Source organism: Balaenoptera physalus (assembly GCF_965194825.1).
Source record: "Balaenoptera physalus genome assembly, chromosome: 15".
In the NCBI taxonomy this organism is placed as follows: domain Eukaryota; kingdom Metazoa; phylum Chordata; class Mammalia; order Artiodactyla; family Balaenopteridae; genus Balaenoptera; species Balaenoptera physalus.
The window spans coordinates 26,057,499-26,080,174 of NC_138894.1; the positions used below are offsets into that span (position 1 = coordinate 26,057,499).

At 31.7% G+C, this 22,676-nt stretch overlaps 1 protein-coding gene across 3 annotated transcripts in view; it reads left to right on the forward strand.

Annotated features, from left to right (window-relative positions):
• Positions 1 to 22,676, forward strand: part of LRRTM4 (leucine rich repeat transmembrane neuronal 4) — a 425,088-nt gene that overhangs the window by 11,582 nt on the left and 390,830 nt on the right. For 2 of the 3 annotated variants that reach the window (XM_082428107.1, XM_082428109.1), the window contains exon 2: positions 649 to 2,195. In XM_082428107.1, the coding sequence (XP_082284233.1) occupies positions 649 to 2,195 (1,547 nt within the window). Of the gene's footprint in view, positions 1 to 648; positions 22,506 to 22,676 lie in introns of those variants that run through there. The other variant, XM_082428108.1, reaches the window with a different exon arrangement.

Sequence of the window (22,676 nt, forward strand, 5' to 3'; positions counted from 1 at the left end):
TATATGCTTATTAACACATTGAGAGTACCTCCTGCTGTTACTAGTCTTCATACCATGCTTCACTGGCTGTTTATACTGGTCCCAGGGACATGTTTTCAGAGCTCCTATATGGTTATCTCATTATGCAATAAGGATGCCATTTCAAGCAAGGCGAACTTGGGTTACCTTGACAGTTTACTGAAGCTCCTTTGCCAAATCACAGCCTCTTTACTCAACTAAGAAAGATGTACAAGTACAGGGCTTACTAAGATACATTTTTCCCATTACCGGAAGACTTAGTACTCTTCCTTTTGGTCCTGGTGTTCAATAGAGTGACTAGCCAAGCACTGATGTTATTAAATGTCGCCATTATGTGATAAGATAGGCTCAGTGTTTTTCAGTGTTGATGCACATACGAACTCCTGAAACTCAGGAAGCTGTGCTTAGTTCTATGACGCTGTGGCGATTTGGAAATCAAGGAAGAAAGCGTGAAACCTAAATAGCAAACGTGCAACACTGAAGAAAATAAAGCTTTAAGTGTCAAATACATTGTTCTTAAATCAACTGTGCCATTACTACACTAGATGAAATGCCCCTGATATTGGTAAGCTGGTGGTGATTTACATTAATAGCTTTACAATGTGCATTTGTCTTCTTTTAATATTGTAGGTTTCCATTTAATTACGCAGCTGAGAGGCATGCGTGTAGTGCTAGTGCTACTTCCTACACTGCTGCTTGTTATGCTCACGGGGGCTCAGAAAGCTTGCCCAAAGAACTGCAGATGTGATGGGAAAATTGTGTACTGTGAGTCTCATGCTTTCACAGATATCCCTGAGAACATTTCTGGAGGATCACAAGGCTTATCATTAAGGTTCAACAGCATTCAGAAACTCAAATCCAATCAGTTTGCCAGCCTTAACCAGCTTATATGGCTTTATCTTGACCATAATTACATTAGCTCAGTGGATGAAGATGCATTTCAAGGGATCCGTAGACTGAAAGAATTAATTCTAAGCTCCAACAAAATTACCTATCTGCACAATAAAACATTTCACCCGGTTCCCAATCTCCGCAGTCTGGACCTCTCCTACAATAAGCTTCAGACATTGCAATCCGAACAATTTAAAGGCCTTCGGAAACTCATCATTTTGCACTTGAGATCTAACTCATTAAAGACAGTGCCCATCAGAGTTTTTCAAGACTGTCGAAATCTTGACTTTCTGGATTTGGGTTATAATCGTCTTCGAAGCTTGTCCCGAAATGCTTTTGCTGGCCTGTTGAAGTTAAAAGAGCTCCACTTGGAGCACAATCAGTTTTCCAAGATCAACTTTGCTCATTTTCCACGTCTCTTCAACCTCCGCTCAATTTACTTACAATGGAACAGGATTCGCTCCATTAGCCAAGGCTTGACATGGACTTGGAGTTCCTTGCACAACTTGGATTTATCAGGGAATGATATCCAAGGAATTGAGCCAGGCACATTTAAATGTTTGCCCAATTTGCAAAAATTGAATTTGGATTCCAACAAGCTTACCAACATCTCACAGGAAACTGTCAATGCGTGGATATCATTAATATCCATTACTTTGTCTGGGAATATGTGGGAATGCAGTCGGAGCATTTGTCCTCTATTTTATTGGCTTAAGAATTTCAAAGGAAATAAGGAAAGCACCATGATATGTGCAGGACCTAAGCATATCCAAGGTGAAAAAGTTAGTGATGCAGTGGAAACATATAATATCTGTTCTGAAGTCCAGGTGGTCAACACAGAAAAATCACAGCTTGTTCCCCAAACTCCCCAGAAGCCTTTAATTATCCCTAAACCGACAACCTCAAAATCTGACCCCAGCCAGTCCACCCTTGAAACACCAAGCCCTTCCCCAGGGTTTCAGATTCCTGGCACAGAGCAAGAGTATGAGCATGTTTCATTTCACAAAATTATTGCAGGGAGCGTGGCTCTCTTTCTTTCGGTGGCCATGATCCTCTTGGTAATATATGTGTCTTGGAAACGCTACCCAGCCAGCATGAAACAACTTCAGCAACATTCTCTTATGAAGAGGCGGCGGAAAAAGACCAGAGAGTCTGAAAGACAAATGAATTCCCCTTTACAGGAGTATTATGTGGACTACAAGCCTACAAACTCTGAGACCATGGATATATCAGTTAATGGATCTGGGCCCTGCACATATACCATCTCTGGCTCCAGGGAATGTGAGGTATGAACCATGATCCTCCTAAAAGCGTTTCTACTGTGGGAAAGGAGAGGTAAATGTTTGAAGCTCTAGAGGTGTCTCTAATCACTAGAAAGAGTAATGACCCTTTTGCTTTTGGGTTTTGCTCAGTGTGAAAGGTTACTTAATTAAATTACAACCATCAGGAAATTGACTGCTTTTTTTTTCCCTTAAATGGTTGAAACTTGAAGGAAGTTCATTCAAGGATGATATTAAGTTGGAATAAAGCACTATGTTAAAACATCTGTTTTTTAACAGTTTGTATACAGGGGTTGAATTTACAAACACACATACACACAAAACTCTTTTCATCCTAAAATTTATGTCTGGTTCTTGTTGTTTGACTTTTGTAATCAAGTAAAGAAGGAGGGGCCAGCTTAATTTAAAAACAGTGACTTTACCAAAATTCCAGGAGATAATGAAGATTTAAACCAAAGAGCAATTTACCCAAGGGTTGATTTTGTTGTACATTTTATAGTTTTAATTAAAGCATGCAACAGGGATCTCATAGGGATAACTGTTTCTGTGTTACTTGCCATTTAGTTATTATACCAGCATAGAGAATGTCAGGCCTATTGTGTAATTGTATTAAGGCATTTAAAGATGTGTTTTTTCCTCCTTTCCTTCCTTCCTACCTTCCTGCCTTCCTTCCCTTCTTTCTCCCTTCCTTCCTTTCTTTTCTTCCTTCCTCCTTTCCTTCCCTTTTTATTTTTTGTTTTTGTTTTTTTATTACTGGACATAGATCACTTTTCAAAAGTTTTCTTAAGTGCTGGCTTTCTGTATGTAATCAGAATGAAACTTAAATTCTACATTTTGGCTTTGTCCCTGGTAACTAAAATCAGGTCATGATGTTGTGGATGATTTAGCAATAACATAATGACAAACATAACAGGGACTGTTTGTCAGTGTTGCTGTCATCCCCAAAGACGTAATGTGTATTCTTGTTAAACTAATCCAAAACTAAGTGATGCAAATATTTATAAATAAAAAGAGAGAGATTTGGGTTCTGAGTATTTTCCCTTTCTGTAACAATCACCTCAAATGAAGGCATTTCATGTTATACTATTTTCATTTTCATGAGAATAAGTTTGGATCAGTGTCTGATTATTTAATTTTAAAGGTCACATATAGGAATGTGTTTATGAGTAGGAAACTGGTCACAGATTTCCAACTTGTTAATAAGTAATACTAGATGTAAATTATTCTTTACTTGGTAAAGTTGATCAAAAAGTGCAAAGACTGTGACTGCCTAGGCCTTGTTACAAGAATAAATTAGTAAAGAGAGGTAAAGTTCTGGCTCTGTGTCATCTTAGTATCCAATTTTACATGATTACTTTTTCAAAAGAAAGTTTTAATGACAACTTAAAGACTTTGCCCTTTTTAATACTAGTTATAAGAGTTAAAAAATATAAATTGCTCTTTGATAATATATTCCCAAATCTTTCCATAATCCTAAATGCAGATGCTAATGAAAATGTTTTCAGACAAAGCACTGAGTCTGAAGTAATCTGCAACTCAGTGTAATTTGGAATATGGAGCTATTCTTCACAGAGTTCATTTTCTCCTCTTTGTGTATGATTGAAAATAAGAAAAGTAATCCCAGATAATAAATTCCTGAAAGAAACCTGTATAAGCAATTGCCCTTAAAAATTAAAGAGAATAAAAAATTTTATATAAAAGTCTAACAAGGCTTGATGTTTCTATTGCAGGCTGACATTTATATAATATCTGTGAATATTAATAAAACAAGTTCATCTTGCTTTATTCTAGATTTGTCTTCTATTTTGAGATCTTCTTAAAAACTAGTAATATAAAAAGAAAAGGAAAATCCACTTCCATTCATTCATTTTCTCTTAACATTTATATTAGAATCGTGATTTTTATTTGTAAGAATCACCAAGAAAGATTCTTAAAGAGCTAGCACTTCAGAACAAGTGGTTCTAAAACTTTTCCAGAGATCTTAAATTCCAGAGATTATCCTTTAAAGACCATAGGCATTACCATGATAGAAACAAAATAAAAACATATTTCATTCTGTAAAAAAGTGTTTAAAAATACATTTTGATATTATATGTGTTCTGTAGAGTGATGTTTATGGTCCTGAAATTGCAGTGACATCGTTGGGGTTGGGTGTGGTGTTACAGCATTAAGTAATGAAAAATTTAATTAAATGTTATAATGAAGCTGTTGAGTTGAAATGGTAGCCCTACTGAAGTAGTCAAACTCTCCATGCCCTAAAAAGTAGGAAATGGTTGGCTATACATCTGAGATCATTAACTCCACTTCTGAGTGCTCGGGGTCCAATAAAGCTACATTTAAATGAGTATTAACTTGTTTTGAAACACAAATACACAGAAACAAAGTGTAGCTGCCACTCCTCCTTTTTGTCAGTGTAATCAGTGTTCAGTATATTACAGTTACAGATGGAAGTAAGAAATGAGGAAAAGTAGATTCTTAGAAATTGTTATGAAAACAATAATTTTCCCTTACTTCTTTGTCACCCCAGAGTAAAATTTCTCTTGTTGAGAAAACTTCTCTACCAAATGAAGCCAAAAGAGAGAATCGATTTGCCCAAGTTTATGACTTCTTAGGATAGTGGAAGTACGCTGAGTTTAGGTCTGGTGGTGTTTTGAGAAACCTCATGTATCAATAGTTTAGAAAAATAGTGAACCATTATTATATTTATAATACATTTTTGTGAGGTAGGTTTTTAATTCAAAACATCAAACTCTACCCAATAAAGCCATAAATATTTAACTAGAAAACTTAGCACCAAATGCTAATTTTCTAAGAGAGTGCCTTGAAAAAATTGCATTAAATTGAAAATTTCACTTATATAGTTGATGTTACCTTCAATGATCATAATCTAAATATAGTTAAAATATCCATTTTGTCTGTTTCCTTTAAGAAGAAAATAAAAATATTAACAGTTTTCCTTAGAATAATGTCTGTGAGCCACCACACACATCTAGCATGCAATTTATAAAGTAAATAATTTTGGCTCTGATCTTTATAAATTTAAAATTTTAAAGTTCCAAGTGCACATTATATGATAATAATCTGAAGGAGAATATCGTAATAATATAGGCAGTAAAACTTTCTTATATCTATAAAAAAGGGATAGAGTAGATAGCTATGAATAATTAATATGATTTATGGCACAACTCCAATAGATACATTTCAGTCATACTTTGAGTGGATCAGTGTGCTTTGTTGAACTGAATCATTTAATTTGTTCTCAATATGTGCTCAGAGAAGAGAACATAAAACCAAAAGGATACAGCTTTGTCTAAAACTTAGTGCCACTGACAGAGAAAATTGCAAATACTTACTTTTGAAAATAGCTTGTGAAACTTTGGATAGCTTTATTTCATAAAAAATTATAAGAATTATAAAGTTACTTCATTTTGCATACCAAATTTTTACTTAAAGATTATACAAAACAAAATTTTGAATACCTGGTTCTTCTAGGATATGTTTTATCAACTGAAAATAGCAAGGACTTTTATAAAATTAGTAATTGTGAATATAAGCCAAGAGAGTTTGCCTTTTGAATGAAAGAAAATTGAAATTGGTAAAACCTTAACATGAATGAAAGTGGTCTCTAAAGAGATCCTGCGTTCAGAGTGTTTTAAAGGAGAAGTAATTAAAATATAAAGTTTAATGATCCCATAATGCTAACAGTGCTGTCATTAGGGAAATGGGAATATAGGTGACCTTAAGTACATATTTTTCAAATATTTAGTATTTTGGTTACACTCTTCAAAATCAAGTAAAATAAAAATAAATTGGTTGTCATTTGGGGCTTATATTATTTCTTTCACTGCTGTGCAGTGGGTGGTATAGACCATTTCTAACAATTTATATTTATTGAAGGTATTAGGTCATGTCCAAACTACTGATTTAAAGGGGAATATTAACTTCTTTCTACACTGTAGAAATTGACATTTTGAAGTATACTGAATGAATTTCCAATAACTAAAAATCATAATATATTCAGAGAGGATTCTAAGTGAAACAGGCCCAGTATCACTGAGTTTAATACACTTTACTAATATAAAGCTGTAGAAAACAAAGTTAATTTTGGTGGCTGACTACTACTGTGTCATATTAAAATGTTACAAAATTGAAACTATACTTTGTGTATTTAAAGGAAGTCTATTTATGCTTGTGTGTGTGTGTGTATGTACATGTGTGTGTTTGTATTATGTAAGTGTATGTGCTCATATACAGAAATAGAGGGAAAATATAAGTATATTTTGTCCATTTTGAACACTTGAAATACTAATAATAAAAACTTGGGCCATGATTACTGGAATTTATTACTTAGGAAAATACTTCTTAAGAATAAATGTTTAATCATCTCTAAAATTATATGTATCTTATGTCTAGATAGTCTAGCGTTCTTTTTTGAAAAAACAGAATTTATACTACACATTACCATTTTTGCTGTGACTTTGGGTGAGTCATTTCATTTCTCTGTGAACCATCACTGAATGAGTGTAATTCAACTAGTGCAATATATCCCAACTCAAACCATTCCTCAGAATAGTCAACTTTGTAAAATCTTTGTGGTCATTCCCAGGACTACAAGAGCAAGATGTCATGTGGAGGAAAAACTGAGCTATTTATATTCATTGTCAATGAGGAAAGAGAGAACTTCTTGAGTTACTAAAAGGCGGCATGCTCAGGTGAAAAGCCATACAATGTCTTTATGCTTGAAGGCAAAATATATAACACACACGCACACACATGAACGCACACACACACTTATATGTCTTCTAAATTCTTCCAAGTAACTAGTTATTTTGAAAGCATTTAAAATATGACTTTAAAAAATCTACCGTCTAAATTTGATGCAACTAAATTTCATTCATGAATACAATTTTTATTAGTCTGCAAATAGTACTGGTGAAGAGTGACAGCTGCCAAGAAGGCCCAACATGGCTAATTTAGGACAGGTTTTAAACTGACAATAAACGGTTCAATTCCTTTTTCTAGAATTAGCTAGTATTAGCATCTCATGAACAAGTTTTTAATAATTGGTTGCTCTTTAAGTCCCCAAGTTGAGAAGTCTGACTCCGGTCTTAGGAATGGATAGCTTTTGACACACCCCAGTAATCTTTAGATATTCCAGAATTTTTCATCCTGTGACTTTTCTATATTCAGTAAAATCTAGTCATCCTAGTTCTCAAGAAATACATTTATAGATAGCTCTATGCTTTGGAATTTGCTCGGGAATATTAGCATTGGGTACTTGGTGACTCATCAGAATTTTCATGTCTCTAGAGTTTCATGAATCACTAAATCAAAGTGAAACACTAGCAACCTGTATATCACCAGACACTGGAAGTTTTGAAAAATTACTCTGTCTTTTGATCAGTGAAAAGCATAAAAGAGATGCTGAATATGTTTTAAAAATTAAAACTGATTTTTATATTACCCAAAGAACTACCATTCATTGAGTCAGTTTGATAATATCTCAATATTCTTAAAATGAAAGAGAAATTGTGAGGGTATTTTTCTCATGCACTCCATAAGCCATTAAAATTTTAACTGTTAGTTAAGGAAGGCTGAGAAAAAGCACAGTATTTCCTATGATATCAGAATCACTGACTTTTTAATAACTGCTTTAATATGCTTGAAACTGCTCTATAGGGGCAAAGGATATCATTTATACTCCTGCTAACTGGTTTAAAAATAATGCTTCCACCATCAAGAGAAATTAGGGTCCTTTAAAAGTAAGACATTTGACTTTAAGTCAAATCTTACACATTATAATACTTGTAAAGTTTGGTAATTAAATGACAGCAAAGCGAATACACATTAATAAAAAGGTTAAAGTAAGGGTGAGAATATAAAATTTTCAGAAAAAATTATGTCCAAAAATTATGAACAAGCTTGACTAAAAAAAAAAAAAAAAAGCTGAATAAAATTGATTTCTCGATATCAGATAAACAATAAACACGTGCATAACTAAATAAGATTATGATATTTAACATTATTGTCTGTACATGGAAATGAGATATCTTTTAATACTATATAAATGGTATTCTTAAACATACTTAAAAATAACTTTGAAATATAATTGCATTTCAACAACCATGTACAATTAAACACCCATATATCCCACATAAATATTTCTGAAATACTGAAATATATGTTGTAAACAGGTAGTAGATTAATATATATTATAGTTTTGAATAAACCCCATTCTTTACTAACTTGACCAGTCCCCATAAATTGCCTCAAATATAAACGTTTGGAGGAAACATTAAAAAAATTTAATGGCATCAAAATAACTTTATGTTTCTTTTCTCATTGCCTCAATGTATCATGATGGTTTTCTGAATTTTTGGACATCCATACAGCTTCTCTCTCCTTTATTTCAGTCTTTCATATACTCACTGAATTCTCAGACTTTAGAGTTAGGGGTAAAGATGTAATAACTAAATCTAGCAAGAAGGGTCATCTCTTTTGATTTTTCTTTTATTTTTTTAAAAAATGTAAAGTCTTCTAGTAGAAAAAAGTAAGGTACAGTAAACATGTTTGTCACTTTGATTTTTAAAAGAGAATTTTAAAGTAAAGAAAGAGTAACTATAATATCAAAACAAAATTTCCTAAACAAATTTATAATTATCATTTTTATCTACTATTTCAGTTGTTAGGATCTTCAAATCTCATTGAATTATAAAAACTAAAAATTGTATTAGGTTTTACAATATATTTGAATATTTGAAACAGACAAGCTAAAATGAGTATAGATGGATTTGTTTAAGAAAACTCACTGTTTTTTAGGATCTCAGTAAGCAAATGTATTCCAGAACAGAAATATATAATGTTATGAATTGATTCCATTTTGAGGTTATTTTTAATGTTAGAGCAAAACCATATAGACACTAATTTTGGAATACCAAATGATACAAAGAGGGAAAATGCTTGAAATCATTTTATTTTGGAAAGTCAATACTACTTAATTCATCTTCACTGTATGTTTTCATTTTAAGAGGTAATGATTGCTGTTTTGCTGCCTTCTTTTAAAATTAAATATCATCAGATAAATCATTGAAATTATACTGATTTTATTAAAACAAACAAACAAGAAACAATCTTTGGGTATAAATTCTATGCTTGCTTTTTCAATTCCTCCTTCTTCCCTCAAGTCACACTTACTGAAATGTTTTTTTTCATTTTCTGCTGGAGATCTAATTATTTACTGTGCTAGGAATTATAAAAAGTTGATTTCTTGTTTCCTTTAACCGATTCCTATTAAATACATTTATGTGCAAATGAAGTCTTGAAAATATTGCTTGTTTGTTTCAGCATAAAGTTGATCATGATGCATTTCATTATTTGATATTTATTATTTTAAATTGAGACCAGCTATTGTTAAATATTCCTAATAAGACTAAAAAAAAAAAAAGAAAATAATAGAAATATAAGTTAATTATGTCTGAATCTTTTTTGGTATGGTCTCCATAGATGAAATATTGTTATTTTCTTCTGTGTTTATAGGTCTGAAATAGTAATAGCAGAGAGGTCAGCCTTAAAGTACTTTAGGTTGATAGTCAAACCACAACATGGACCAAAATTGCATTGATCCAGTGGTTAGATCAAGGGGTGAAAAAGAGGTCTCAGAGATTTGTTTTACTTCTGTAATACTGGACAAGTAAATATATCTGACCTTTCTGTGATATAATTTTTCCATCTATTGAACTGGGATAATAACTTTCCAACTAACTTGTTGAAATGATTAATGAGCTACTATTCGGAAACCACTCTGAACTCCTCCATAAAAAAGCTTCAGTGTAAATATAAATTATTACTAGCCATAAGCCCTACTGTCTACGGAAAAATGCAAAATACAATGTGGCTGTATTATTTTCATTGTTATTATTAGTTATAATGATGGTTATAATACTCCCTGATGTAGAAACAAGTGTTGTGGTTACATTTTTAGTAAAGTGAATAATAAACCTGAACTTTCAGTCCCTTGTCTGAGCTGTAATTTAGTTTGGGTACCAGACGCACTGATATTTAAATAATACCTCAGGGTTTGTAAAATACTTCCTTGGCTGAATACTTTTTCATGTTTCAAAGAAAGCAGCATTTACAATTCTTTCATTGGTATTAACTCTAAAGAAGAAATGGGTTATAGAAACAACTTATAAGTTTCCAATCTGATCAAGTATTGCCCTTCAGCTCATTTTCTTAACAAATGGAGGCAGTTTTAATTTCCCCAAAGTGTTTGTGCATGACAAGTGGGAATTTTCAAATAATATGTAGGGTATTCCTTTTGAATAAGTTAATACGTGATTTTAAGAACCGGATATTTCTCTAGTGTATATGTATATACATACAGACACACATATGTTTAATGCTTTGATGTGAATAGTATTTTGGTTGAATATAAAATGAGCTCTTATTTTTGCATAAATATATGGTTATATAATTCCTATTATTTATGATATACTTAAAAATGAAATACATTTAAATTTTCACATGGACTATTATTGTGTGTTGTAAAATAGAGGGCACCACTGGTATAAGTCCTTTACAAAAACAAGCAGGCTGCAGACAAAGAAAAACACTAGCATTGCTAGAGAAGACAGTAAGTTGTTTTCTTTGTGATTGGAAAGGCAGAATTATTCCAAATTGGAGATTCTGCCAGTTGATGAATGTCTCTTCCAATTATGTATTCTAGAATGAGGGAAATAACCACATAATGGGGTCACAGACGCACTGGACCCACTGTGAAATAGATCTGAACCAAAACTCCATTGATTTCATAAGCCTCTACTCTGACCAGGGGACCACAGTGATGTTTTGGATCTCCAGGATTAGTGTCCCTTCAGAGTTGATGTCCCCAGTAATCCACAAAAGTCTGATTACTTCACTTTCCCCAGTGCACAGTCACCTTGGTAAATAGCTGTATGTAAATGTATTGTGATTTAAGTTAGACTTCTGTCCACTTGACCTAGCAGTCTTCCACTTATACAGACTGAGTAAGAATTTAGTAGACTGCTCCTGTATTTTTTTCTAAGGACACCATAGTTAAATAGACAACATCATAGGTCTGTTTTGAATCAGACTACATTGATTACTGCTTTAACTCTACTGTCCCATATGGTAACCATGCCCATCTTGTCTTGGCACTAGACCTGTGCCACCCAAGAATCTCATTTTTCACATTACATTTAGGGACGCCAGTTCAGTGGTAGCTGCTCCCACTGTAATTTCTGTCCTGCAGTGAAGAGTGACAAGAGAGACATAAATCCTGAACTTACTTTTTTCAATCTCTTTCCCCTCTTCAGTTGCCAGGCTGTCAATCAATTTTATCATCTTGGAATATGGTCCACAGTATTCTAACCAGATTTTCTTTAGTTTTTGAGAATTACTGCTTAGACTCCAATCTAGAAACTTAAAAGAAAAGAGAATATAAAATGTAAATATAAAATTCTGACTTTCTGCAATTCATAATTCTTTGAGCTCTCTATCCACTCATGGTCTATCTATCTTTTCTCAAATGATTATAGAGGATAAGAGATGATTTTAAACCAATATTCCAACTATTTCCCCTTTAATTTTGGCATAACACCTTCCTTGAGAATGTGCATACAGTTTTCCTCCAAAACATGAAGATTGGCAAGGATCATTGGCCTAGAAAGAAGATAGCATCCATTCTCTTTCTCATTGTGTTTCTTAGAATTTATTGGAACATGGTCATCAATTGCATAAGCAAATATACAATTTTATTAATGTTGTCAAACTATTCCTATTCTATTGATAGTAAACAAAGAGATAATCTTATTCTAAAATATGAACAAGTATAATTTTGTGGATTAACCTGACATGTTCTTATTTATTTATTTATTTATTTTCTAATTTTAAATGAATGCTTTGTTTAGGAAATGTTGAAAATATGAGATTATTTATAAAAATAAGCAAAATATTATCAAAAAATCCCACTATGCAGAGATAATACTTTAAATATTCTGCTACATTTATATCTAATAATATGCACAGATATGTGTATGTGAGTGTTTATACAATTAATTTAGCATTGAAAACTGTAGCATAGATTACATAAAGTATACTGTTACTTTAAAGTTAACATTTTGTGATGAATAGAGTCACTTTTAAAAATACTGTTTTTGAAATTACATCCCTAAAGTGTCATATTTTACTTACACTTCCCTTTTTCTTGAACCTTTATGATGCTTTGTTTCACTGTTATAAATATTTCTTCAATGGCTTCCTCATCTAGATAGATTCCTAGAAGATAAAATTCATAGCCAAAAGAATGAAAACGTTAAATTTAACTCATGTCGCCAAATTACTCTCTTAAAAATATATACCTATTTGTATTACCACATGAACTGTACAAGAGTTATTTTCCCACATATACATCAACATTATTTATCTTTTTTTTTTAAGAAGTTGACAATTTTTTTAGTGTTTAATATTTATGTCTTTGGCTTTAGGCTGTAGAATTTTTTTTCCTGTGTATTTTGTGTTATTGGATTTCTTATTTTGAAATATGATATATAAATAGTCCGTGGTGTCAACAATAATACTAGTTTTCATTATGTATTTTTACATTGCTTTTATTTTTAGAAAGGCCTTTTCCATCCTGCAAGGAAACATTTACTATGTTTTGATCACTCCCTCAATAATTTTATTTTTATATTTATTTCTTTAATCTACCGACAATATCCTTTAGTATATCATGTGAAACATGGAGCTAATTTGTTTTTTATCACTAAAGAATTATGAAAAATGTGTTTTACCATTTTAATGTAGAATTTTCATATATCTGCATCAGTTTTGTGTTTTCTATCTTCTTCCCATGGGTTCATTCTCTATTCTTATATCAGAATCATATGTTTACCCTATTACAGTTTTTAAGTATTTTTTTTTAATTTTTATAAATGTGTCTTTACTCCTGCTGCTAAATTCCACATATATATTTTTAATTGTCTTGTTTATTCATCACTGTTTTTATTTGAAATAAAATTTTGCATCTTTCTCTCTCTGTCTCTTTTTTTCTGGAGCACACACATACAACATACACACACACACAGTATTTTGACTGGGATTGTGTGGTTCGATTAATTCATTTGGAAATAATTGAAATGTCTACAGTCATCAAAAAGAAATGTTATAAATGTTATGGCATAAAAATGGCATAGAGCTCCATTTATATTATCTATTTCTTACGTCCTCAATAAACATGAGCTGATTTGCTTTTATTATGATTCTAATATGTATATAAAAACATATATATATGCATGTATAATTATTATCAATATTTTGACCAAATCCTTAATTTCAGTAGATTGTTTTTTTTTTGAAATTTCTGGTTCAAAAATAATTTTATAAAGAAAAAAAATGTGTCAGCTTTCTAATAGCTACATTTCTTCTTTACTTATTTTTCTATATTGTATTGTCTAAATCTTCTAGAATAATGTTACACGATTATGGTGATCTGGAGCAAAAATTTTTTTTTTTCTAATTTTAACACAGACTGTCTCCTGTGTTTTTGTACATTTTATCATTCTATGTATTCATTCACTTATTTATTCAACAAAAATGTATTGTATACCTACATTAGTATTTGTTAACACTGGGCTCAGTGCTGTGTTTACAGTAGTGGATAAAATACTTTGTTTTAGGTAAAAATTTATTTGTCACATTTTTCATACCTATAGTCTCATAAAATACACATTTATCAGGATGGATATTAAGTATTACTTAATGACTTTTTGGCACTTTGTTTTTCTCTTTTTATGCATCCTGTATTTTTCCCCACCTTTTAGTTATTCATTTTATGAATTACATACTTTTATTTCCTAATGTTAAAAGTTATTTGCAATTCTGGAATACATTATGGTTGTTTCTTTCATAATATTTTTCCTAGATCAGCTATCATTGTGTCTACTTTTGTTTGCAATTTTTAAATCTCTCTTCACTAATAAGGGAACTCAAAATTAAGCTCTCTTTATCAGTTGTCACATTTATTATCATTTTTCTAGTTCTGAAATGGTTAAAATAATATGGACATGATCTTTTCCTTGAAATTTATAAAATATTCCCCAAAAACTGCCTTCATGGTTCTCTTTTGGGAGAAAATGGCACAAAATTTTATCTAGTTTTTTTTTGCCTTTTTGTGTCCTTGAATCAGAATGTTGAATTAGATTTCTTAGAAAAATACCCATTTCATTGAAAATGTAACATATACAATGATTTATATAATAATTACATTTTCTTAAACATCTTCTCTAGTCATGTATTTGTTCATTCAGTCTCTGTGGACCACTATACTAGAAACTGTAAATGAGGCAGGTGAGTTTCTTCAATCCATATTCTAATAATCCAGAATAAAGTCATTAAAATATTAGATGTACTTTTTTCTTAAGATTTTAAATTCCTTAATGATGTATAACTTCTCTAGTTGTACTTTTTTGTATTTTAGTTTCATTAATTTATTCTTGTTCATAATTGCTGAAGGTTTTCAGATTTATTGTTTTCTTAAAAGAACTTGAGACGCATTATCTTCAAACTACAGGAAATTATATCAATGTTCTACTTCCCATGGTATAATATCATCTATGTATGAATGAATCCCTCCACCAATACTCTCTGACATTCTAAGTTATTTTACCTTATCATTCTTATCTTACATTTCACTGCCTTATATAGCCAAATTATTTCTTTGATCTATAAGGGGTTGGCAAAATATTTCTGGAAAGGACCGGATAGTAAATATTTTAGACTTTGTGGGCTATATGGTCTCTGTCACAACTACTTTACCTGCCATCGTAGCATGAAAAAAACCATAGAAAATATATAAAAGAAGAACACATCTGTGTCCCAACAAAACCTTATTTGCCAAAAACAGGCAGCAGCTGGATTTGGCTCATGTCTTATAATTTGCTGACTCCTAATCTAGATCAGTTTAAACATTCCTGAGTCTTAACACTCAAAAATAAACAGCATAGAATTTTCTCCTAACTTGATACCTTCTTCTACTACTGCCCTATCTTAGTCCTCCCCTTCATAGAAAATCTTGTCATAAGATTCTATCCCAGTCTGTATTTCCTCATCAGTCTCTCAATTCTTCAACCCACTACAATCTGTTATCAGAGCCTGTCAAGCCATCGAAAGAGCTCTTGCTAAATTTGCCACTGACTTCATTATCACTAAATTCTATGTCCTTATTAAAATTCTTTGCATCACTATTATATCTCAGTAACATTCAACACTGGGTCTTTTCTTCCTTCTTTAAATGTTTTCCTTTCCAGAATACTGTAATCAGACCATTTCCTCTTCATTCCAACATATCCTTTTCCATTTCCTTTGTAAGCTCAACCTGAATATTATGTTTCACTAAGGCTCTTTCCTTGCATCTCCTCTTATACCACTATATTCTCTCTCTCTCTGTCTCAATAATCACATTTACATATACAGCATGCATTACCATTTATTACTAACAATAAATAAGTTATTTCTCTATTGCTTGACCTCTTCCCTGCATTCCCCACATGTATACCAATTTCCTATTTGACATCTAAATTCAATTATAGAAGAGTACCTTAATCCCATTTCCAAACAAAATCATGATCTTTCTTTCTGAGCCTGTTTTCCTTTTGCCGGTTCTTGTCTTGTGAATGAAGTTACCCACTTCTGTAAGTCAGAATCATAGGAACCATCCTTGATTCCGTCCTCACTCTCACATTCCAAACAAATCACCATGAAGTCCTGCTGGTTTTACCTCTTGAGTATCTCTCAAATCCATCCATTCCTCTCTATCTTTACTATTGCCACATTTTTGTCCTATTTAGTCTCCCTAGCTTAGCTCTTGTTCCATTGGATTTATTCTCTACACTGAAAACAAGAAGCATCGTTCAAAACAAAAGCTGATCATGTCACCATCCTCCTTTATTTCGAGCAATTTGGTGGAGTTCTGTTGTTCTTTGGATGAAAATTAAAACCCTTAACATGACCTTAAAAACCCTGAATGATCTGGCCCTTCCTTCACAGATCCTTCTCACATCACACTGCTCTTTGCTCTCAAATCTCCATCCAAAGAAGCTTCCTTTTACTTATCCTTTGACAACGTCATTCTATAAGCCCAGCCCTAGATGCTACTCACTCTACTTAGTTAATTCCTAACCATCACCTCCTCAGGAAGCCATTGCTGAAATCCTTATTGTCAAACCACAAGATTTAATTCTTCCTCACTATCACTTCTTTTTAATAATGATTTGATTAACATCTTCCAATTCTATTTGACTCTACTGTATCCAAGGAAAGGTAATATATGACTGTTTTTGTTTGACTTTTATCTCCAATGCTTTACTCCATACATTGTATAGAAGAGGAATGTCATAAATGTTTACTGAAAGAATAAATAAGTGCATTCCCAAATTTTACTTCTCTTTATTTTCTGCCTTTTAAAAATAGACTCCTTTCTTTGAAAAGTCACTTTATAAATTCTTCTCTTGAAAAATTAGTAAGTTTATTTCATTATTTAAAGTTCAAAACTGTAGATTAGGATATAGATTTGGTGTAGCCCATTTTTAATAATAATTTTTCTCATCTTATTATGTCTATGTTCAAGATGACAAAATACATAAGGACAAAAGCAAGAAAAATATATATAACTTTGTTTATATATATAACTTTGTTTATCATTTTCCTAGCATTTTTGTATATTTTTGTTACACAAATAAAATTAATAGAAGCAAATTGTTTATAACCTGCCATTTTTATTTACTTTATTGTGAGCATATTAAGCATCCACCTACAGCATAATTTAGTTACTGCATAATACTGTATATTTTTTTACTGTACACGGGTTGGTTACAGTTTTGTTTTGGTGGTTGTTTCAAAATTTTTGGAATAAACAAACTTAAGATGACCACCCTTGCACTTATGTCTTTCTAAATATACTTAATGATTACAGTTTTATATTAAAATTTCAAACCATCTTATCCAACATTTAAAAAAAAACTGGTAGTGATCTGTTACAATTTAGATCAAAGGGTATTTTGTTGTTTTTTTAAGATTCACCACTTTGATTACAAATGATACCCATAATATCTTACATTTTTTTGACATTTGTATATTTTACTTTCTGTATATTATGTTCACTTGCTTTGCCAATTCATAATTCTTATTGACTTCTGTAGGTTTTTTTTTTCTACTTCTATAGGTTTTAAATTAATTTATTAATCTTTTAGCTTTTATAAATGTCACAGATGTTTTTCTCAGCACCTGTTATTCATCTTTTAATGATTTCAGGTGGGATTTTGATTATATAATTAGAAAATTAATTTCACATAATTAAATTATTGTATGTTTTATTTTATGGTTTCTGCCTTTTTTTGTATAGTACAAAAGTTATCTCCAGAAATATTAAATAAATATTCATTTTTTTATCCTCTAATAGCTTCATGGTTTTATTTTTTGCATGCAAATCATTAATTCAACTTTTTGCTGTCAAAATTTTACCTAGTTCCACAAACTCATTTGTTATTTACTCACAGTTATGAAATGTTCTATTTGTTAACCTGCAAAGCATTAAATACTTATAGATACATATATTAAAACTGTATGCATATATATTTATGTGATATATGCATGGATTATGTTTTCACATATATGTTTCCATATATATACAAATATATATGAATACACATGCTCTTCTATTAAACTTTTAATTTTTCTAATAATTTTATCCAGTCTTTATTTAATATAATCAGTTGAATTACATCTCATTGTTCATATTTTTAAAATATTCTGGCTATAATTTTGAGTTTCTATACTTAATTATAAAAGTCATTATATATAATATAGTATATGTATACCTATACATATATAGTATTATATATGTATACATTATATTATTATATATAATATACATTATATTATATATATGTGGTTTTTTCAGCTACCTTGCTTTCTATTGCTTTTTAACCTCTCCAAAATCGTATTCTAGAAATAAATCACTGTTAACTCTTTACTCTGTATTCTTTTGGATATTTTCTGTGCATATATAAATGAATATGTTTTTCTTCTCTTATAATATTATACTACCTGTAATGATCTAAATTCTGTTTGTATGCTTTTGGCTTTGTTTCATGTAATATATCTTGGACATTTCTCCATGATGACAAATAAAGATCTACCTCTTTGTTTTTAGTTAACTAAAATGATTCTCTAGTGGCAGACAAGTGAGATGTTTGAAAACATGGAGATGAACTTTAGAATTGTTATGTTAGTACCATAATAAAATTTATTTGATACTTTTATTGGAATTGTGTTATTTTTAAAGAATAATTCGGAGTGAATTAATACCTTTTAAATTCTAAATCTTCATCTTGAGATATGATAAAACTCTACTTTTGTTAACTTATATCTGAGTTAAGTAAACAGTGAAACACTAAAATATTTTGCATATGGGAGAAAATTTATTTTATATATGTTACAATTACAGTTAACCTTTGAAGGCCAGTTTGAACTGCTTGGGTCCACTTATCTGTGGATATTTTTCAATAATAAATAATACAATACTACACAGTCCATGGCTGAATGCATCTGATGATGCTGAGGAACTGCAAATACCAAGAGCCAACTATAAATTATAGGCAGATTAACCCCTGCATTGTTCAAAGTCAACTGTATTTTATTTTTGTTCCTAATATGTACATGATGAATTTTCCTTTTTTGATACTTTCTACCTGTTTTTTGCTATCATCCACCTAATCCATGTTTGTGTGTGTATGTAGAAGTGGGGGTTGTATTTTTTTATGTGCCTATTACAACCAAAAACAATACTATTCCAAATGTTAATTCCAATTGTGTTTCAGTATATTTTCTTTGGTTTAATAAATAAGACATTCTTCATTTATCCATTATCTCTTAACTCTCCCAACTGTTAAAATTTGCATCATTTATTTTAGTCAAACTTCTGAAATGATGTTGACCAGTTAGGAAGCTCAACAGTTTCCCTCCCTCTCATCTTCACAATAGTCTGAGGAGGAAAATCATTACTGTGGATGATTTGGACCAAAACCTAGAATGTTCAAAGTGATAGAGCAGTGTTATAGTGGATAATAAAACTCTTCTGCAGGAAGGGGCTGCAATAAGGTGGCCTGGCAGCAATTCTCAAATGAGAGTGTTTCTACTCTGAGGGAGTAGACTTAGACAAGTTGCTCTGAGTAATATCACTTTCTTCTTTAGTATCTTCTATTAGGCTTCTTCTAACACTTGTAATCTTTTGGGTGGAGCTACCAAGGGAGCCAAAATAAGCATATAAGTTTGTGTCAAAATATTAGGAATCTTCTGTTTAAATTTGCCCATGGGTTGCATTTAATGAAACCTAGGCAAACTCAGATGTCTTCAAGGGCAAGAGAGATTATATGAAGCAATATGTATGAATAAATAAGGATTAGGAATTAGTGGGACTATGGAAACCTACAGTGACATGGGCAGACTATGTAGCCTATGTCAACTGTTTCCTTATCTATAAAATAATGAGACACAATTAACATCGGGCAGGCTCAGGTAAGTGTGTAGAGAACTAGAACTAGGAAAACTTTCCTCAGGGACTTGTAAATGCTGAAGTATGGATATTTTCATACCCCTCTCCACCCCCCCCCCCAAAAAAAACCTCCTAAAGTAGGAAATGATCTACTAGAGTGTTATTCAACCTCAGCACTATTGATATTTGGGGTCAGATATTTGGTGTTGGCAGGGGGTAGATCTGACCTGAGCATCATAGGAAACATGTCTGGCCTGATCCATAAGAAACCAGCAGCAACACCCACCCTCCAGTTGTGACAACTAACCGTGTCTACAGATATTGCTAGATGACCCCCTGGGAAAAGGGAAGTAACATCAACTATGGTTGAGAACCACTGATGTAGCACATAGGATTTGGTCTTGGAGAGATAAGAATACATTTCTGTAGCCAAGAAAAGTTCACTAGTGATCCTTAGACTTCAAAATCTTGATGTCATCTACATGGAACAAGGGGTAATCTAAGCAGAGATGGGTAGGTAACTCTAAAGTTAACTCAGGCTCACATCAAAATTGAGAGAATTTCTATGTCAAGCTTTTAACAAAGTGATATAGTATTTTGTTGATGACGGGAATGATATGCTTTGTTTTACTGTGACTCTTATCCAAGGTTAAAGGACTAAAAGGTGTCTACAGTTAAAATGGTAACAATCCTGTTCCAGGAAAGAGTGAGAAGAAATGAATGGTTTTGCTGCCACCATAGTAGTAATGTAGACCTAGAGAATTTTGCATGAGGAGAGGCAATGTTGGGAGAAGTAAGTACATGATAGTTCTTGTCAGAACTTGTCAGCCTTGTCAGCCATAAGGTTCCTGAGTAATTGGGTTTGGGAAACACAAATAGCACCAAGCAGGTCTAACAATATTTAATGCATAAATATTAGTTAGGCATCAGTGAATTTAAGACTATGACTTTGTTTGACCATTATATACATGGAAAGGGGAAACACCATAATAAAAGATTTTCTACTCTCAGTTCAAAGTTGGAAGACCTGAAAAGCAAGAATCAAGGGGGAAACTGAAAAGCAAATAAAAGGTTTTGAACACACCAAGTGAAAATGTGTAAGAGAAACTAACCTCGGGAAAAACTTGGGGACTGGCAGAGGCATTTCTGTAATTTTCTATAATCTCTAAGAATATAGTTTTTCACAAGACTTGCTCTATTAGAGGAAGCAATTTTCATGCATGGTAGAATTTCCCCCTATTAAATGAGAGAGATATGGTTAAACTCTTGATGAAAGATTTCTTCCAGTTGAGTTTGAGGCTCACAAGTAATGAAATCTGAACAAATGCCACAGACTGACTGGTACCATGGAGAGGCTGAAATTAAAAAGAAAATGATATTTTTTTCTTCTCCCTTTAGGAGTATTTTGTAGTCAAAAAGACCTAGGCTCTAACACTAGCCCTGCCATGTTTAGCTCCAGAATCATGGGCAGACTTTGAAGCTATGTCAACCTGTTTTCTTAACTATAAAATAATGATACCATTTGTACCTGATAAGTTTATATGAAGATGTCCTATAGTAAAGGAAATAACATAGTCTGGCACACAGTGAGTGTTCTTAACAAATGGTAGCTATTGTTGTGATAGTGTTATTATGCATGTAATATCCTCCCTTTTTACTCATGTCACTAATTTTTGATTAAGTCTATTACTGTTACCAACTATTTAAGCATATTACAGAATATGTGGTGCCATTTTGGAATAAGACATTATATAAGATAAAAAAGATTATATATTTTATTTCTCTATATTCATATATAAAATTCTTTATAAATCCATATTCAGACACATATACGTATTCAGACACATATACATATATTCAGACACAGAGAGAGAGAGAGAGAGAGAGAGAGAGATCATGTGTTTGTGGGTGTGTGTGTGCATGAATGTGGATATAGATCTGGACTTGAAATATTTTGTCTTCTTGACTTCTTGAAGCTATAGAAAAGTGCAACATAGGGGATATCTGGTAGGAGAACCTGACTATAAGCTCTGGAAAAAATTTCAAAATTACAGCAAGTACTTATGGGAAATTACAGTGATAAATGCCTATATTGTAAAAGAAGAAATGTCTCATAAAAATGACCTCAGCTTATACCTTAATAAACTAGAAAAAATAAAAGAGCAGATCAAATCCAAAGTAAACAGAAATACATAATTAATAAAGGTAGAAGTTGAAATCAATCAAATAAAAAGGTATAAAAATAATAAAGGAAATTATTCTTTGAGCAAAGCAATACAGTTGATTAAACACTAATCATATTGATCTGCAAAAAAAAAACAAAAAAACAAAAAACGATAGAGAGCAAAACACGAATATCAGTATCATGAATGAGAGAGGTGGAATCACACCAGTTTCTAAAGATATTAAAAGCAAAGTAAGGGAATATTATACACTTCTTTTTGAAAATTAATTTGATAACTTAGATATAATTAACAAATTCCTTGAAAGACACAAGCTACAAAAGTTTACTCAAGAAGGTAACCTAAATATCTTTATGTCTATTAAATAAATAAAATAAGTACCATAAATGAAACTCCAGGTGTAGATGTCATCACTGATAAATTCTACCACACATTGAAAGAAGAAATAATACAAATTGAAGAGGATTGAAGAGAAAGTTAAAGAGGAGGAAATACATTCCAACTCGTTCAGTAAAGCCATCACTGCACTGATACAAGAAGCAGTCAAATCACAAGAAACAAAAACTACAGGCAAATACACCTAATAAATATATGTGCAAAAGTTCTATACATACTCCAAAATTTGTAATCATGACCCAGGGGGGCTTATCTGAGGAACCCAGGAACACTCTTTGGTATAGTACCTAATATCAATCAGTATAATTTATTAGATGATATAATTAACAAATAATTGTC